The sequence below is a fragment of the Chaetodon trifascialis genome, chromosome 14 (genome assembly GCF_039877785.1).
Source record: "Chaetodon trifascialis isolate fChaTrf1 chromosome 14, fChaTrf1.hap1, whole genome shotgun sequence".
Taxonomy (NCBI): Eukaryota; Metazoa; Chordata; class Actinopteri; order Chaetodontiformes; family Chaetodontidae; genus Chaetodon; species Chaetodon trifascialis.
This window is the reverse complement of record NC_092069.1, coordinates 9132989-9151630: the sequence shown is the minus strand read 5'-3', so window position 1 is coordinate 9151630 and position 18642 is coordinate 9132989. Positions and strand designations below refer to the sequence as shown.

The following is an 18642-nucleotide window of genomic DNA, read 5'->3' as shown; positions in this document are numbered from 1 at the left end:
ACACACACACACACACACACACACACACACACACACACACACACTACTTCACCATGCTGTCCTCCAGGCACTGAACACTACATTCAAGGTAAACTCTAATTAAGGCTACATTCACACTGCAGGCGTTAACAATCATTTATGTTTTTTGCTGCTTGGTTTAATTTCCATTAAAAAAAGAAGTCATATATGAATGATGTGTTTTCATGTAACATTCTCTTTTCTGTACTACACATAAATACAATAATTTGAATTCCTACTACTATTTTTGCTTAACCATTAATTCACCTGGAAGTCTCATGAAATACAGAGTGTCCTTTACAATAGAGATCTTCCAACATACATGTGTTTCCATCCTGACCTTTATGTGCATTATTTGCAAATATGATTGGAAATGCCAGAGATTCAAAATAAATCAAAATATCCCAAAGTTTGTTTTGTTTTTTTACACTTGACTAAGTACATGAGAAGCAGACTTAAAATAATCACAATGTGCATGTGTGCTGCAGTAGCTCACCTGGCAGAGTGCATGCAGCACTGAGGCCTACGGTCGGGTTGGATTCCAGTCCCCCTCCCCAAGTGTTAAGGTTTTATTATTTTCAGTCATTTCTGAACTGGTTATGGGTTCCATTTTCACCACTTTTCATCTTCAACCATCTGGCAAATAGCTGATTTTGTCCAGAAAAAGAATTGCATGGGCTTTTCAACCATTTGCCAAAACAACAGTGATGGTGCCCTGATGATTGCAGATGACTTGCACAATGATTGCAGGGTAGCTTTTCCTGCACACGTTCAGAGGCATGTTGTTCCATGAACTTCTTTCAGGAATCAGAGTGTCACATATCATTCCATTGATCCTTCAGATTTGGTGCTATTAATCTTTATTCTCTTGTTTTCCTCTGGGGAAGGTCATGTAGCTTTACACATCTACGAAAGCAAAGGTGTAACTACAGTGAGTGGTCTACAGAACCAAGAATCTCCTTGTTGCAAATCAAACAGGATTTGATTTATTTGCCCTGTAGGAATTTTAAGTTCAGACGGCAAAGTAGTACAGTTGTTCCAAGCATCTTAAGTATCACTACCCCCACTTTTGAAATGGTAAACAAACACTGTTCCAGCAGCAAAAGGAAAGTTAACAAATATTCTGTTTGTGACCAAAGGGTGAAGAAATATGAATATTACAAAAACTGATGATTTGGCTTGACAGGAAAGGTCACTGGGCCTCCAAATCAATAAGCTCCTTCATTAGGACAGCCTGAAAATAAAGCAAATTTCATTCCATTTGAGGCTTTTTTTTTTTTCAATCAAACTGTGGCGATCACATAACTTATTGATCTTTGATGAAAGTAGCAAGTATTCTTTAATCATGTGAGTGCTTTTTTTATGTTGTTTTGTCACAAGAGGCAAAATAAATTTCAGTTCAAGAACTGTGTGTAATAAATCCAAACTCTGCTAAAATGACATGTTAACAAAGTTGCTCCGATGTTCGCCTTCAGCTATCCTGAATGGGTTGCTTGCTGGCATTTGTGATTTGGCTCGGATCAGATGCTGTTTTGCCCATCATGCTACCTTCCTGATATCCAGGAAGGTGGCACACAAGGTTCCGGCATCTTAATCCTGAGGGAATAAGATGCTGGAATTACACATACCATTGCAACATGTGTAATATAATAATCAGTGTCTATAGTTGGTCCTAATTTGGACCGAAGTGCTTGTCCTGAACCGTTTACTGCACTGCTCTACCCACTGAGCTTTGCAGAGCCATGACTTAATTAGTCATTTTACACAATGTAATCCATCCATTATCTATACCGCCTATCCCTTTCGGGGTTGCGGGGGGCTGGAGCCTATCCCAGCTACAATGGGCGAGAGGCGGGGTACACCCTGAACCGGTCGCCAGCCGATTGCAGGGCAACATGTAAGGACAAACAACCATTCACACTCACATTCACACCTACGGACAATTTAGAGTCATCAATTAACCTAATGAGCATGTTTTTGGTCTGTGGGAGGAAGCCGGAGTCCCCGGAGAGAACGGGAAGAACATGCAAGCTTCACACAGAAAGGCCCCGCCTGACCCGGGGATCGAACTGGCAACCTTCTTGCTGTGAGGCATGCGCACTACCTGCTGCGCCACCGTGCAGCCCCACAATGTAATCATACTTTAAAATCATTTCCATTAGAAAGACATTCAGAATGTAACAGTCATACCATATCTAAGTCTAATAAATCAAACCCTGAAAGGTGTGATGTGATGGGCCCCTACTAAGCCACTTTTTGGCTGGACTGCAGTATCGGATGTCTGCGACTGACTCACTCACTGATCAAGTTACAAGTCATGTGACTGATAATAGAATGGAGAGATAGTATGATTCAGGTGCATTAAAATGCAAAGAACGAGAGAGTAAATTTAATTAGATCCTGTGCTGCTCTTTCATCTTACTTCTCATCTTGCTCATCCTTTCAACAGAAAGCGATGATGATGGAATAGATAAACAATCTAATGCTGCTGCTAGCACTACTAGCCTAGGACATATCAGCTATTTTACAGTTGTGACTGTTTCAGAAGGGCCCTTTGACAGTGCTCCACTCCCTCAGCTCCCTCTGTGCTGAGGGTCTCGCTCAGCCCCTGAACCTAATCGTATCTATCTAACTATTGTTTGTGACAGCAATAAATTCTCCGTACAAGTAAACTAAAGATGAGATGATTACCTGTGTGCTGTGTGGTGGTGACGTGTAAATAATTGTGTTCATTACTTGTGTTTTTCTGTAGTTTTTCCTGGGACTGTTTTCTGAGGGAAAATGGGACAAGATTAATCTATTCTCAAACGCAGGAATAAAATCCAAAGATTTAGCAGGAAACCTCACGGCAAAGCCATCCAAAACACAGCACAAAGGAGGCGAGTGGTTTTGGAGCTATTCTATTCTGCAACTTATGTTTTGATATAATTAATTTTAGTAATCTAGTTCATGTCCTTTGGCTGAAACACAGAGTGGTCTCTGTCTGTATTTGGACACAACACACATTTCATTTCCTTCTTTTGGCTCCACACTGTTTAATTTGCATTTGAAATGATGAGATGACTTTGAAGTTCAAGTGTAAACTAACAGCTTAGATCATGTTCAGCAAAATTAAAAGTCTTATTAATAGCCATTGCATAAGCACAAAGCCACACTTCATGCTGACAGTCTAGGTAGATAATACGTGCACCTTCTCAAACACTGACTCCGGTAAACCAACAGTTTTGATCATACTGCTATGTAAAGACTAATATTGCAATCAATCCATACAGTTCATCTCCCATATTGCTCATATTATATCTAATCAAAGCCCACTGAGTTATGAATCAGCTGACAATGATGCATCAGTGGGTTGTGGTGGGCACTCTGATACTTGTAGAAAGAAAATGTGAATGGAAGACAAGTGTAAAGTTTAAATATAAAATACCATAAGCTTGTATTTTTGGCACCAGGTGGGAAAAAACCAATTAGCTTTGCAGTAACTCAAAAGAACGATTTTCTCCCACCATTTTCAATTCATTAATCTTTTCAATTAAAGCACGACTGACAACTATCAACTAATCCCCAAGTAACCATCATGATATCAGGAAAAGGCCAGAAAAATTTTAATTGCAGCCAACTCTAAAAGGATTAACAATTAAAACAGTTATCTGGATTATTACACTGTTAGCTTCGAACTGTGATTGCGTGTATGCTTTATCACGTGAATGGTGTCCCAGAAAGAGGAAAATACAGAAAATAGGGCAGACAGATCAATATAACATTCAAAAAACAAACAAAAATGGCTATTAGTCATGCATTTTACATGTCGGGGTCCTAGATTTAGAATTTCTAGATCAACAGCTGCCTCAGTAGACGACATTACAATGCAGCCATGTTCAATGTAAGATCACCTTTGCTCCACATGTGACCTTCAGTTTAATGCAATGTGGACACTCATGGGGGGGTTATAATAGGGTGTATGTGGGAAATCAACACATTAAAGCTGCACTAATATTCTTTTCTATAGTAACAATAGATCAAATCACCATGTGTGATGTGAAAGGGGTCAGTTGTAATGATAAACCCACAGGGAATAACTACAAACTCTGCAGTTGCATTAAACTTCCAGCACTGTGAAGCGTCTTTCTGCTGGTTGTTTTGATAGTTGGGCCTGAAACTTCTATATTTTGGTTCATTCCTACCATTCCCATTAGTTGTCAGCCACAGCAGGCAGCCGTTTCCAGTAAAGCAAAGCTAATAAACCCAGAGTACGTTACCTGCTCAGCTCGCCAAACAGTGAAGGTTAGCAGGGGGTTTGTTCCCCCAGTGATAACATGTCAGTGATGTGTTTACAGCTTGTTCCACTGGGAGTTGGTGGAAAAGAGTGCATACGTCTGAAGTAAATGCTTAGCACTTCATCATAAAATAACTCCTCGAGTGACGTTAACATGACAGATAGATGGTACTGTCTGGGTATTTTTGCTTTCAAGTTCATTTAAATTTACATGGGATATGTATGTAGTCACGCTCTCTGACCATGACAAAGTGCAGCACTGTTTTCCATTTTAAACACAAAATTCCAATACACATCACATTCTTTCACATTCAGGCCAGTTGCTCTTTGTTATTCTCCAATGAGCTCCTGCATCCTGACGGGAACACTGTGCCCCGAATAAAATGTCCACAGTAAAACACACACACAACAACCCACAACGAGAGGTATGACTAAAGTATTGCTGAGGTGGAGCACATACTTTTCCTTCAGAATCCACTTCAATTGCCTTGTCCTTTTTTTTTTTTTTTTTTTTAACAATAAAGTGTCTTTTATTAAGCGATGTGAGCTAATTTGCAGACTGTAAATCAGAAATAACATATTTTGGTTCTAAAAATGATCCATAACAGCTGAGAGAATTAGCAGTGTGTGTGTGTGTTTATACTCTCCACATTGTTTACAGTCAACAGAGGCCCTCCTAAATCAGCCTAACGAGATTTTCTCCCATTGGATACTCTCCTGTTTGATTGGAGATGGAGATAATTATCACAGCCACAGAGAAGAGATGACGAGAATACAGATTGTCGCTGGGAGAGAGGAAGGAGCGAGAAATGATTGCTATCACGAAAAGAAAGAAAATTACCATCTTAAGCAGAACTGATTGGTGTCCTGCTGAACGGAAGTCTCCACGTCAATAACCAAATCACGTGACGCTCTGACTTTAGAGTCAGTGAATGCACATCAACAGAGCAGAGCCTATTCATTCCTTACCATATGGAAATGGCTCCACAACAACAGATGCACAGAAATATGAGACTGTGTAAAATTAGATAGTTCTACTTTTCCCTTGAGTGTAAAGATGCAGGGAGATTTCCCTGCAAAAAACATTCCGCCTTTCAGGCAATTGTGATGTACTCTTTGGCTGTGATTCCCAGTTGGCTGAGTTAGGTTATACCGAGATGTGTTGGGAAAACGATTCAGATTCACCCATAGACTGCAGCGTATGCCCCCAGGATACCACTGTATTTTATCAGAAAGCTTGTCAGTGTTTTTAAAGAAACTCACTGCCAAGTCCCAAATGATGATTTGAAAAACATTTCTGATGATCGAGTACTATTAACTTGTATTAGTGTATTGTAAGAATTGCTGTCTTACTTCTACGTGTTGTGATGTGTAAGTCTGCAAGATGACATTCATTCATACATTCAAAAATGAAATATTTTCCAGTTTTTAAATCTAACTTCATTATTTCAAAATAGTTATTTAGCTTTTCTTGTGTTTGGGTGTGCCATCTTTCAAGTGGAACAGCTTCTGTCTCGGTGAGTTCCTGGGTTTGAAAAACACAGGCGTGCAGTTTGTTGAAAGTCCTCCTGAATTTCTCAGACACTCCAGACATGTAAGGAATGTCAATGTTGTTGCATTTGTTCTTCTTTTCTTCACCACCCACAGTGTTGGTGTTCTTCCTGGATCTTGGGGCTGTCAGGGTATACACAAGCTTTAAGTGTACTCCTCAGATATTTGTGCTCCTTCTCTTGGGACTGGCTACTTGTTGGTATCCTATCAGCTTGGCGGTGCAGCTTTCTGACAAGTCTTAACTTCTGCTCCAGTGTGTGGTGAGTCAAACCTATTCCAATACGGAGGCTCTTGTTCTCTTCAAAGTGTGCGGTGCAGAGTTAATGTGTTCTGTGAAGGCTTGTACTTAGGTTTTGACTTTGACCCATCCTGGCATGGTTGTCTGCTGTGTTTAGTTGCCACAGCCAAGTGCAGTGGCACTTGGTTCAGCCATCTCTGGTTAACCATGACCTGCATAACTGAGAATCTTCACAGGAAATTGTTTGTTATTGGTATGAAATCCCTTCTGTGTCAATGTAATTGAAATAATTAGTCACTTTCAGATAACAACATTGCCACACAGCCTGAGCTGTGTTTAGTGTTCATGACAGATTTTTCACATATTAACACGATAAACTAATAGAGTCATCTTCTAAGCAGCAGCTTGTAAGTGACTGTGCCTCGGGTTTCCACCTTCGGAGTGACAAAACAAGGGACACTTTGCATGGAAAGATTCCTTGTTTTGTTGAATCAACTTTGTTTGCTAGCTACAGTACCTCCAGTACATCCAATAGGCTGAGCTACTTAGCTTTAGGTTAGGTTATTACACATTTCTGTGCTGCAACAAGAACAGACAGGGATACAGTGCAATGTAATATAATGAAAGTGATGAAACTGAGCGATGACTGTAGCCCTACATTCACTTGGGCCATGTCTCAACAGGAAAATTAAAGAAGCATTTCTTTTAAGAACAAAGTACAGATGCATTGGATCAGTTGACAAATGCCTAATTGCGCATTCTTTAATTTTTCTATGGAAAGCATGAGATCCAAAACTTATGAATCCCTCCAATGAGAAAATTTGCCACAATTTTGTATATCACCTTCCATCCAGAGCTTCCATTAGTCCGGTGCATTCAGTCTGCACCGTAAAGACGCGCTCACTGTTCTCGTGGAATTCAAACATCCTCCCAAACCAGTGGGAAAAGTGTCATTGTGCACAGTGATGAAGTAATGTGAGATCTCAGTCTACGATGTCAGTTACTGTCCAATTGCCTTCTTGCCCCTCCCACCCCACCTCTTCCTCTTGGATATGATGCAACCAAAAGCTTTAAGGATGATGGTGAATCGATGGTGAAATGAACAAGCCTCCCGGGGACAGGGATGTAGCCATGAATTTGGGTTCAGACACAAGCTATCACCATGCAGGGCCTGTTAGAGCCCAGTACCTGTCTGAATATTTATGCCTGGCACAAAACCTCCCTGAGGGGGAACTGGCCTGGAAGAGAGGGCCCATACTAGAGGTCATCTGCTTGTATGCAGGTGTGTGTGTGTGTGTGAGAGAGAGAGAACGAGAGAGTGAGAGATATAGCCCTATAAGTCATGCCACATGTTAGCGCTTAATATTGATAAGGTAATGTGAAAGAGAGGAGATGTGGGCTGCATGCTGAAACACACACACAGGTACACAGGTACGCACACACACACACACACAGCTCAGAGTTTTCCTAGCAGAGGAACACCTTTTGTGGCGTTTTGAATGGACATTCCATGAATCTGCATCTGTTTCCTCATCCTAACATTAATCTCAATCTCAAAAAGATCTAAACCCTGAATTAGCTTTGCAAAGGATAAAACACACTCATACAATAACGTAAACACACACACACAGGTCTATGCGTAGGAGCAGAGAACAAGCCTAAGGCTAGCCATGTATCACCGACACACTGCTCAGTGTGACAGCAGATAATACACACATGCACACACACATACACACTGGTCCACTGCTCAACATAATGTAATGCAAGTGTACAGTGACAGACACAGGTACAGCGTAATGTGGCTTTGTGCATTTGGAGCTGAGAGGAGAGGAGATTAGACCGTGGAAAGGCCTGGTGTCCAGACAGAGAGGATGTTAGCTCAAATTTAGGAATATATGAGTATATTTTGTACCAAGATTCTTCATCCCCTGACCTGCCACTCTCCCCCAGGCGGTAACATCCAACCATGTTGACTATTACCCATCCAAACGGCTATAGTGGATCAAACCATTTCCCATAAATCATAACCTTAAAAGAGTGCACAGTGGTGCAGCGTGTGTGTGTGTGTGTGTGTGTGTGTGTGTGTGTGTGTGTGTGTGTGTGTGTGTGTGTGTTGTCCAGTTATTCTGTCCCTAGCCTCCTATTGTCCCAGTCTCTGCCTCATTGCCTTCACAACTGCTATTGATTTATGGCTGCACATTGTTTCCTACAGGCTGAATGGATACTTAAACTACATCCCTGTGTGTGTGTGCTTGTGTGTCTCTGTGTGTGTAGAATGTAGTCCGTCATAGTTATTGATTGTTTGCAAAGAAGCAGATGCAGAAAATCCCAGAAATAAAGAGAAAAACATTGAGAATTTAAAGGCAGCGAGATGAGACAGGTCTCTGCGGCAGACATAGAGAGAGAACTAGAAAGATGGACACAAGTAGAAAGATGTGATCATAACGTTTATCCGCCTCGTGGAGCACGAGGCAACCGACTCTATAGTTTGTTGTCACATTGTTGCTGATGCACTGTGTCTTCAGTGTTTCACAAAACAGTTGAAGTAAAATAAAGTCATGTTTTTATCTAAGTAAATGTTGGTTGTATTTCTGTCAAAAATTACCATAATGCAATACTGATTTCTGCTATTCATTTTCGAAGAGCGTCCACTTTTCAGATTTCTAAATGACATTTTTTTCCTCAGCAGTCTTTTCTTTCTTTCTTTTTTGCCATTCCATTTATTTTTTCATTTCCTTCAAAATATGCTGAGTTGCATACCATTTGTATGTGTCTATTCAGAAAGAATCATTTTAATATTTTAATCAATACAGATGCCCAGACAGATTTATGAGTTTAAATGCAGCAAAAATAAATCCTTGGCATGGTGTTATAGTATTGTGCTGTGATTTATTTTTCTTTAGCAACACAAATCCACATTAGGATTTTCTTAAAGGTGCTTTGATCAATATTTTTGTGCAATATTATAATATAATAATAATTTAATATAATAATTTGTCTTTCATCTCATTGTTTTGGTTTTACAGTTTGTAACTTTGCTGTTTTGATTCAGTCTCACTGCTGCCATCATCTCCAGCTGAAGTAGGCATTTTTTAAGAAGCTCTCATAAACCTCTCTACAAATAGACAACATTACCAATTAGATGGTGAACATAATGGAGCATTTAGCAGCCACAGATACTTCACTCAGGAGGCAGCGGAGACCAAAACAGGGCTGAAAGAAGAGTGAAGTGGGAGACGTATCTGGCTTTTCCTCAGCTTGGCTGACACTGACTAGATAGTGGTTTAGGTCCGTAATATAAGACCAGAGCAAGAAATGGACAGGTATATAAACATGTAACAAAGCAACAGTGTAAAATAAAGATCATCCTCAATTAAAAAATATATATATATTATTGATATTGAATGGGCACAAAATGAGCATAGAAACTGGAAGAGTCCTCTGAGCTGTCTGTTCAGTGACACTGTTTCAACCAGGATCTCACATATCCCACTCCAACCCATCGATCAGCCCTTCTGTTAACAAGCCAATTTGGACCTTTGATTAGCCTGTTAAGGAGCCAGTTAAACCCTAACTGGTCCTCCTCCGGTTTGCCTCGACGAGCGCCTCGACGCCTTTGACTCATCGACTCAGTCTCTTTATGAAAGCAGGCAGAGTTCATTAAAAGTCCAGTTAAGAGTTAATTGAAAAGTGCTGGCATCCAGATACTGTAGCTACTCCATCACGTGTGTGTGTACTTGTGTGTGTGTATGTTGAACCCTGTGTGTAAAGGCATAGAGGAGAAATGGATTGTGTGACAGAATGAGATAACAGAATTGATAATGTGAGTGGGAGAAAATTGTCAATTTGTTATCCTCTGAATCCCTCCCCCTTAATTTGTGTGTTTAGCTGTTGCTGCTAAAATAGCATGAAATTTTACATATTAGCAGTTGTCAAAAAAAGAAAAATGCATCTTCTTGCTGACTCAGTATTAGTGTGACATTCATATCTTATTATACTGTTCTCTAACAACATGTGAAGAAGAAGCAGAAGAAGAAATTCTGCATGTCTGCATACTCATTTCCTGACTGCCGGGAAATGAGAGAATTATGCATGAAAAACCACATTAACGACCAGTAAACCCCCACGACATTCTTTGATTATCCACCATTAACGGCCAGTTTACGGGGAATCTCGCCCGCTCGGAATATCGTCGGAAGGGACCATCTGTCGGCAGGGGGCGCAGTTATTGGCACCTTTGTGAAGGTATGCACGTATTTGACAATCCACCTTCTGAAAACTACACTACCATACAGTAGAACACAAAGAACAGTTGACAGAAACATTTTGAAAAAGTCTTTAATGAAACTGTGGCAAATAATACAACAAATCAACAAGGAACAGCAAACAACCAAATAAAACGAGTGACTACTGGGGACTGGGCCACACAGCTGGTGCCTGGAAAAAAGGGTTCCCTGGTAGAGTCTCTGGGTTGGGCCATACCGCTGGTCCATGGTGCAAAAGAGTCTAAGGCTTCTGGAAATGTTTCTTTGCTGCCTCTGGGTCATACTGACTTGGCGCCTGTCGTTTTGAAGGGGACTCGATGCGCAGCCTCTTGCGGTGTGTCACCACATATTTTGGGTCACTCTCCAGCCGCTCTTGAAGTGTCTGGCAGAGTTGGGAGAGCGCCTGACTGCGGAAAGATGGAGGCTTTACTATCCACCCAGCTTCCCCTTCTGCGGTGTCGTCATCCTCCTCATCGGACATCATGTCAGCAGTGACGCCCTGCCAAAAATCAATTTCCTGCTGGGTGGCTAGGACACTCCGTCTTGCTTCCAGCAGCTGTAAATACAGGTGTTAATATATATTAGTACTGCTAAGAAACAGTAACACATGATAACATATGTGACAATGTTTCTCAAAACAATGCAGCTAATAAATAAAATTCAGCCCATTTTTACATTGTTGTGAAAATAAAGCAGCATTCATGTAACTCTTACCCGCTTCCTTCTCTGTCTGCTGCGAGCCGAAACCTTCAGAGCTGCTGCCTGATCTGAAAGAGCTGGCTGGGCATACCTGAAGCTCCTCCGCACCGTCTCATAGTAGGTCTTACAGGCCGCTGGAAGAAAATATATATTCGTTTGAAATAATTAGGACAGGCTTCACAAAAGTAAAAACGACAACAACAGGAAACAACAGAAAGGGGATTAAAAAAACTTACATAAAAGGACTCCTCTGTCCACACCATCCATGTCTGAACTCCCAGTTAAAGTGGCCATCAGGTGTGACGTCACCGCTTCGTTGTGGGACGAATTCAGTCTGTAAGTAAAAAAGTACACACAGGTCATGCAACGTTTACATTTACTTACATTCTGCAGAATGTATCCTGTGTATTTTATTAACTTACCCCTGCTCAGGTTCATATCGCCTGTCGTTTTCGTCACTGTTGTGCAGACGCCGCACCTTTTCCTTTAAAATACAAAATACATGTTAAATGTAACGTGAACGGTTACCAAGCGTTCGGAACGCAGTGCAATAAGAATAAGAAGGGTTTGGCGGCCTAAAAACTGCACAATGTAGTATTAAACGCTAACGTTACTTACTGCCACCATTGGGTTATGCACCCGTCTCTTCCTCTTCTGGTCTTCTCCACAGCTGCAGTTCGGTCGGGGCTGCTGCTCCTCCAGAGCGAGCAGTCTGGCTTTTATCTCGGCCATTTCTCCCTTTAAGTCGGCCGCCACTTGCGTGATCAGCTGCGTTACCTGCTGAGACCATCCACTGAAGGCGCTCAGCAGTTTCTTCTCTAAGTCATCGTTTGTACTTTCTGGATAGCATTGCTCCGCAGCCAGGCCGTCCACTCGTCGCAGAGGAGTTAGCTTAGCGGTGCTTAGCGGGGCCCCAACCGTAACTTCTCTGATCCAAACTCCATTGATAAAATAGCGTTTTCTATGCTCGTAATAATGCGTCTTAGAGAGTTCCTGGTCACAATGTTCACAGACGCGCCGAGATCGTTCTCTCTTTGGTTTAGGGATATCCATTTTTGATGTAGCTGAGCAGAGATTTGACTGTGGTGGAAGCATCCAAATGCTTATTTACGTCCTAGAAATACCTCGCCAACGTCATTGCATCAGAGGAGGCGTCCAATCACACGCGAGGTCGCGCTCTCGGAATTTCTCGCGAGACCGAAGCATGTAAATTCAGCGGGGTTTACAAACAGTTTGACTTTCAGCTGTGGGTTCGTTCCTGCTAAGCTGTAACTCTGTTCATACAATGGCCGGACGTCGTCTTCAGTTCACCCCACAAGGCAAAATCCAGCTACTTTTAATGTTACATTCAGTGCGACATTCAGACACTCACATTAACACACACATACATACACACTGCATGCTTGCCAAAAAAAGACATATAGAAACCATTAAACTCTATCACAATGAAGAGAGTGCGGTGCTGACCACCTTGTAACACTTTTTGTCTGGTTTTAAAAGTGCTGTTAGAGCTATAGACCTGAGGCTCAGTTTAAATGTTAGCTACATTAGAATTTGATGTATTTTACTGATTGTTTAGAATTATTTACCCGCCTTAATGTTGTGTCAACCTGGATCTTCTAATATCGGAAATACAAAATTTAATGCATCATTAATGTAACGCGTTATAATCTAATGTGAACTGGTATGTCTTTGTATTTTCCCAGATGGAACCGTAGATGACCAGATCACTCAACCTTTGGGAGATTTCATTGCAATTTAAGAGCTACATTCACAGACTGAAAACTCAGAACGATAATTTAATGTCAAATTACATTAATATGTGTACATGTCATGCTTCACAGGGTGACATGATTATAATGTAATCATCATGCCTTTGCTTGTTTACCAGAGGAAACATCAGATGACCAAAGCATTGATTTTTTTCCTTGATTCTAGTGATTCAGAATCTGATGAGGATGAGGAAGCAGACATCTCTTGTTTTGTGTTGAGTACTACATAAATGCTTTGTTATCCAGTTCCTTAAATTGTAGAAGAATCACAAAGAACGTTTTACCCACAAAACTTTTTTAATGAATGAATCGACTGAGTTCATTTTCAAATGGACATGACATAGGGGCTAAATACAGTGATTTGGGTGTGACCCTGCACCATATAGTTACCTATTCATTTTCAAATGGACATCACATAGGGGCTGAGTACAGTGATTTGGATGTAAACCAGCAAAATTTTTTGGCTTTTTCATTGTCAAGTCCACTTGACTTGAATCAAACAGGAAAAAATACATACTACCAAAGGCAGTTACACACTGTATCTTCAACTCTCTTCTCTGTATAGTTTTATTGTGTATTATTCTCCTTTTAAAGTGTAACTATATTGATATTTATTTTAAAATAATGTGTTTTTGTTTTATACTGGCACAGGGTGATTATGTGGCTGAGGAGGATGAAGAGGGAGGAGTCCTTGCCGAAGAACAACCTGAAGGCCATCCTAACTGGCAAGATGGAGAAGGACATGGGAGCAGTCAGTCTTCTGAACAAGTAGACAGTTTGCTAATGAAAGTTCTGACCATGATGATTTTGTCATGGCAAGCAAGCTACAAGATTTCAGACAATGCTACCACAGCACTTCTTTTGCGCATCAAGCAGTTCATGTGGATCATAGGAAATATTCTCTGTGCTGATTCACTCACTGTCTTTGCAAGCAGAATCCCGAAGACTTTATATTCTTTGAGGAAATGGACAGACATTGTCAGAGACAATTTCTTGCAGTATGTGGTTTGTCCAAAATGTATGGCAGTATACATGATGTCTGAAACCTATGAGCTTCAACGGGATGGTACCAAGGTGTGCAAGACCTGCAGCTATGTCCCATTCTACAAGCATCCACAGAAGCGGCCTGTGCTGAGGAAGAAGTGTGGCTCTGCCTTGGTCTTGAAAGCAAAATCTTCACACAGTATGTCTCTCCAGTACGGCCTTATTGTTACAAGAGTGTTGTACAGTCTCTGGCGGCACTTGTAAGAAGACCTGGATTTGAAGGGAGATGCGAAGAGTGGAGAAAGCTATAAATACCAGAGGGTGTGTTCAGTGATGTTTATGATGGACAAGTGTGGCAGGATTATCAATATGTACATGGAGAGCCTTTTTATCAGAGCCAAATAATTTAGCCTTTATGCTAAATGTGGACTGGTTTCAACCGTTTAAAAATGCACCTTACTCAGTCGGTGCCATCTACGTGAAGACCGCTTTAAGTAAGAAAATATGATTCTGTTGGACCAATACCTGGGCCAAAGGAGCCATCACTAAACACAAATGTTTTCTTAGACCCCTTGGTGGTGAGCTTCAACAACTTTGGCATGGCATAGTTTTGGAAGACGGCTCTTTCACAGGACACCAGGTTTACAGAGCTGCTCTACTTTGTCTGTCATCAGATGTCCCAGCAACTCAAAAGTGTGGAGGCTTTGTTGGACATGCAGCATACAGAGGTAACTGAAATGTTTTTGGTCTCTTTGTCAGTGTTTGAAAATTCTATATCTCTTAATGTTATATTTTTGTTAGCACTTTAATATATATAAATATGTGATTGTAAGACACTGATTTTGGTCTATCTTACAGGATGCCACAAGTGTCTGAAAACATTCAGCAATAAACTCTGGATTTGACCGGTCTTCATGGAAGCCACGCACATCGCAGGAACACTTACGTTAAGCTGGACTTGCCAAACGGGCAAAGTCAAAAGCAGAGCAGAAACGATTGGAATATGAGCATGGAGCAAGATTGAATTACTGCCATCAGATTTGTCGTCATAGATCCAATGCACAATCTTCCTCTTGGTACAGCAAGATGTGTATTCTGACTGTGGACAGAATTGGGCATTTTAACAACAAAGAGCTTGGATGAACTTCAGACTAGGGTGGAAAATATCAAAGTACCAAACAAAGTTGGAAGAATTCCCTTACAAATTTCCTCTGGCTTTACAGGTTTTACAGCAGATCAATGGAAAAACTGGACCACCATTTACTCCAGGGGCTTATCAGCAGACGGCATTATGACATGTGGTTTGACTTTGTGCAGGCCTGTATCATACTCTGCTCCAGAGTCATATCCATCCAGAGACTGGAAGAAGCAGAAATTTGTAGAACTGTTTGGTCCACTGCACTGCACCCCTAACATGCATCTACATCTTCATTTAAAGGAGTGTGTTTTGGACAATGGACCAGTGTATTCTTTCTGGTGTTTCTCATTTGAGCAGTTCAATGGAATACTGGGAAAGTCTAATACCAACAATAGGTGAATTGAAGTTCAGATTATGAGGCAATTTCTACAGAGTCAGCATTTTAGCATGCCATGGGCATGTGGGTATGGAGCTGAATTTGTATTTTGGGAGGACAAATGGTCGGAACGTCTTCACGCGATGGCTCTACTGATGAGCTTTATGTAAAGCACAGCATTGTGGTGTCAGTAGAAAGACTTCTCTTGGAAAACTGTACTGTGGTGCCACTCCCTCCTTTCCACCAGATTATTCTGGATGAGCATGATAGACATGCAATGCTGACAATGTATCCTCAGACGTACCCAGAAAGCCGTGTCCTTGAGATTGATTGTTTTGGTATGGGGTGACAAAAGGGTGACACATCTTTATGTAACTTACTCCATAGAAGGATCTCGAGCAGAGAGATTAGCATATGTATATGCTAAGTGGTGTGCAAACACCAACAGTTTTGAAGAGCCCATCACTGACCCTCTGTCTGAACCAAGAGCAGCCATTATTAAGCAGTTCTTGCTTGTTAATGTCCTGTCAAAAGGTGCTGCATTCAAACATGTTGTTGCACAAGTTTCTTGGTTTCAGCCCCACCCAGAGCTACATTTTCATGGCAAGCCAGTAGAAGTTTGCAGGGAACATACAGATGTAGCGGCCTCGAATTTCCCCTAATCTCATGCTGGGGCCCTGGTGGGTCCATGACCGGTCCCTGCTCTGCAGTAGGCGGGTTCGTGACTGTAATGAGATCCCCCGCGATGACGTCATCGGCGCGGGGCCAACTCGTAACGCCCCTAAGCTCCATTTGCGGAAACTACCTGCACTCGCTCGATCAGTCCACCAGGAGGAGCAGTCATTATCATTGGTTACCGTGTCAGCTTTGCTGAGTCTTCTTTGTTGTTCATTAGATCTGCACATAGCCTCCACTGCTGTAAGGAAAAACTGCTTGTCTAGTAGAGCACCCTGTGCAGTTTTTTAAATATAGTTATGCTTAATCATCCACATTATTGTAGTGCTCATTCACAAACTTCTTGGATCTGCTCATCTGCCCATCCTGCCTTTTCCTCCACATCTCTCTCCACCTTTGGAGAGGCATCTCCGCGTGCCCAGTGATTTGTGCCCAGAAAATTAATCATGAATAACAGAAGTTGTGCGTCGCGTTTTTCTAGCATTCTGAACTGCTAAACAGTTAAATGTTTAATACTCTGCCTGATTTCTGAAGGAAGACACAACAAAAGTCACCATGCAGACATTTATTATACAATATTTACACAATAATTATACAAGATTAACATCGGCAAAAGTGAAGGCGTGGGGTCTCCGGGTCCAGCTTGCGGGGGCTTCTCAGTCTATAGAATCCTATTGGCTGCTTGAGTCGGAGCTTACAGTACATTAACCAATCACAGAGGTTTGTTGGGACACAGCCTTTATACAATTGGGACACACTCATCATCTATTACAAATCAACTGTAGAACACAGAGTTCAGTACAGCAGAGATGACGCGTATCAATAAAGAGATGTCGGAGCAGATTCGACTATTGCGAGAAAAGGGAAACTCAACACAGACGATTAAACAACATCCGGCAAGTCTGGGCATTGATGTTACGCTGAGAACCGTGCGCAATCACTTCAAGGAGAAGCAGCCTGGTCGCCCACGCCCGAGGAAACTGCACCCATAAGCATTTTCTTACGCACGTTATGAACTGTTGTTGTCTACATTATAAAATCAAGCATCAACAATGTGAAATGCAGTTCAGTTTTTGATTGTTTGCTTACAGTATCTTATGGTTTTATCTTTGTCCTCCACAGTGATATCATCACTGCCATTGATGAGGTGACAAAGGCGAACGATGAGATGACCTCCCGAGATTTAAAGAGGAAAATTGAGGCAGATTTTGATGTGCAACTGAGCCTGACTACGATACGCTGCGCCCGGAGACAACTTGGGTGGAAATATGGAAAAACCTGCTTCTCTCCAATGATAAAGGACCGCAACAAAGAGGCATGACTGAGGCAGGCACTGCAGTGGCTGGAGTCTGGTGAGACATGGCATGATGTGCTGTTCACGGACGAAACAACTGTTGCTCTGGAACACTATGCCAGGCGCAGTTTTAACAGAAAGGGCCACTTTGTTGCAAAGCCTATGCCCAAACATCCTTTGAAGGTTCACGTCTGGGGGATGATTTCAAGACATGGTGTAGGTCCGTTAGTCATTTTTGATGGAATCATGGACAGACACTATTTTCAGAACAATATCATCGCAGAATTTGCAGCTCCATACATCAGGGGACACTTTGGCGCCAATCACCGCTTCTTCCAGGATAATGACCCGAGGCACACCGCCTCTTCAGCATTCATTGAGTCAATGGGAATCAACTGGGTGAGAACTCCGCCAGAGTCGCCAGATTTGAATCCTATTGGGCTCGTCTGGCACACGCTGAAAGACTATATTCGCAAGGAGGCAAAGCCCGGCACAAAACAGGAGCTCCTCCAAGCCATCCATGTATTTTGGGAAACAAGGTTGGCCCAGGATACCTGCAACAGACTCATTACAGGCCTCAACAAGGTAGTGAGACTGGTGGTGAAGAACCAAGGAGGACATAGTGGAAAATGAAAAAGAAAAAAAAAAAGATAAAGGCATTTAATTGTATGCCGTTTAAATGTGATATGGTTCCATGTTGCACCTGAATAAAATGCACAAAAGAATCTTCACTGTGTGTGTGTGTTGTTTGTTATTTTTTACAGTATGTTAAAGAACACATAGCTACCAAATTTTAAATACATGTTTTAGCAGACAGGATGATAATACTTTCTCAATATTTTTATGATGAATTCATCAGTGCAATTTCTATTATCTGGTTTAAATACATAAAAATAAGTGAATAAATAAAATGCCAGTGAGGAAGATTTTACATTAAGGCGTTGTGCACGCGTGTTTGATATTAATATTGTGCCGCTGCACCTCAAATAAATGTTTTTTTGGGAAACGGAAATGTTCAACATGACCAGGCAGACAGGTTCTTACTACAACATCAACTTTCCCTCCGCAGCCAGCGAGCCTCATCCCCCGCCGGACACCTACATTCAATCATGAATAATCCTAATGGGCCAATCAGACCAATGAAAAAAAACAATGTTGTGGGGCATAAAGGGCCAATGGGTCGATGTAGATGGCCTTGTTTTTATTGGCCAATCAGTTAACACACACACATGAAAACGGCCAATAAACAGTGAAATCAGTATCATGAGTATTTCTCAGATGATGATTTCTGTATCTATCTAATCCATGGCATGCAATATTTCACCCCGATTTTGGAGAAAGTATAAATCCAATTGT

At 41.5% G+C, this 18642-nt stretch overlaps 1 protein-coding gene across 1 annotated transcript; it reads right to left on the bottom strand.

The window, feature by feature from the left end:
* Positions 1-10411: 10411 nt before the first annotated feature.
* Positions 10412-12152, bottom strand: LOC139342685 (uncharacterized protein C14orf93-like). The gene is made up of 5 exons (XM_070979913.1): positions 11666-12152; positions 11470-11531; positions 11284-11381; positions 11063-11181; positions 10412-10904 (listed from the first exon to the last, which is right to left on the bottom strand). Exons 1-5 carry the CDS (start codon positions 12140-12142, stop codon positions 10590-10592), a joined length of 1071 nt encoding a protein of 356 aa, XP_070836014.1. The 5' UTR covers positions 12143-12152; the 3' UTR covers positions 10412-10589.
* Positions 12153-18642: the final 6490 nt, after the last annotated feature.

Coding starts and splice junctions, on each gene's coding strand:
- LOC139342685 (XM_070979913.1), bottom strand. CDS start 12,142: ATGCTTCCACCACAGTCAAATCTCTGCTCAGCTACATCAAAAATGGAT. Junction 11,532..11,665: donor TGCATAACCCAATGGTGGCA/GTAAGTAACGTT, acceptor TGTATTTTAAAG/GAAAAGGTGCGGCGTCTGCA. Junction 11,182..11,283: donor GGACAGAGGAGTCCTTTTAT/GTAAGTTTTTTT, acceptor ATTTTCTTCCAG/CGGCCTGTAAGACCTACTAT.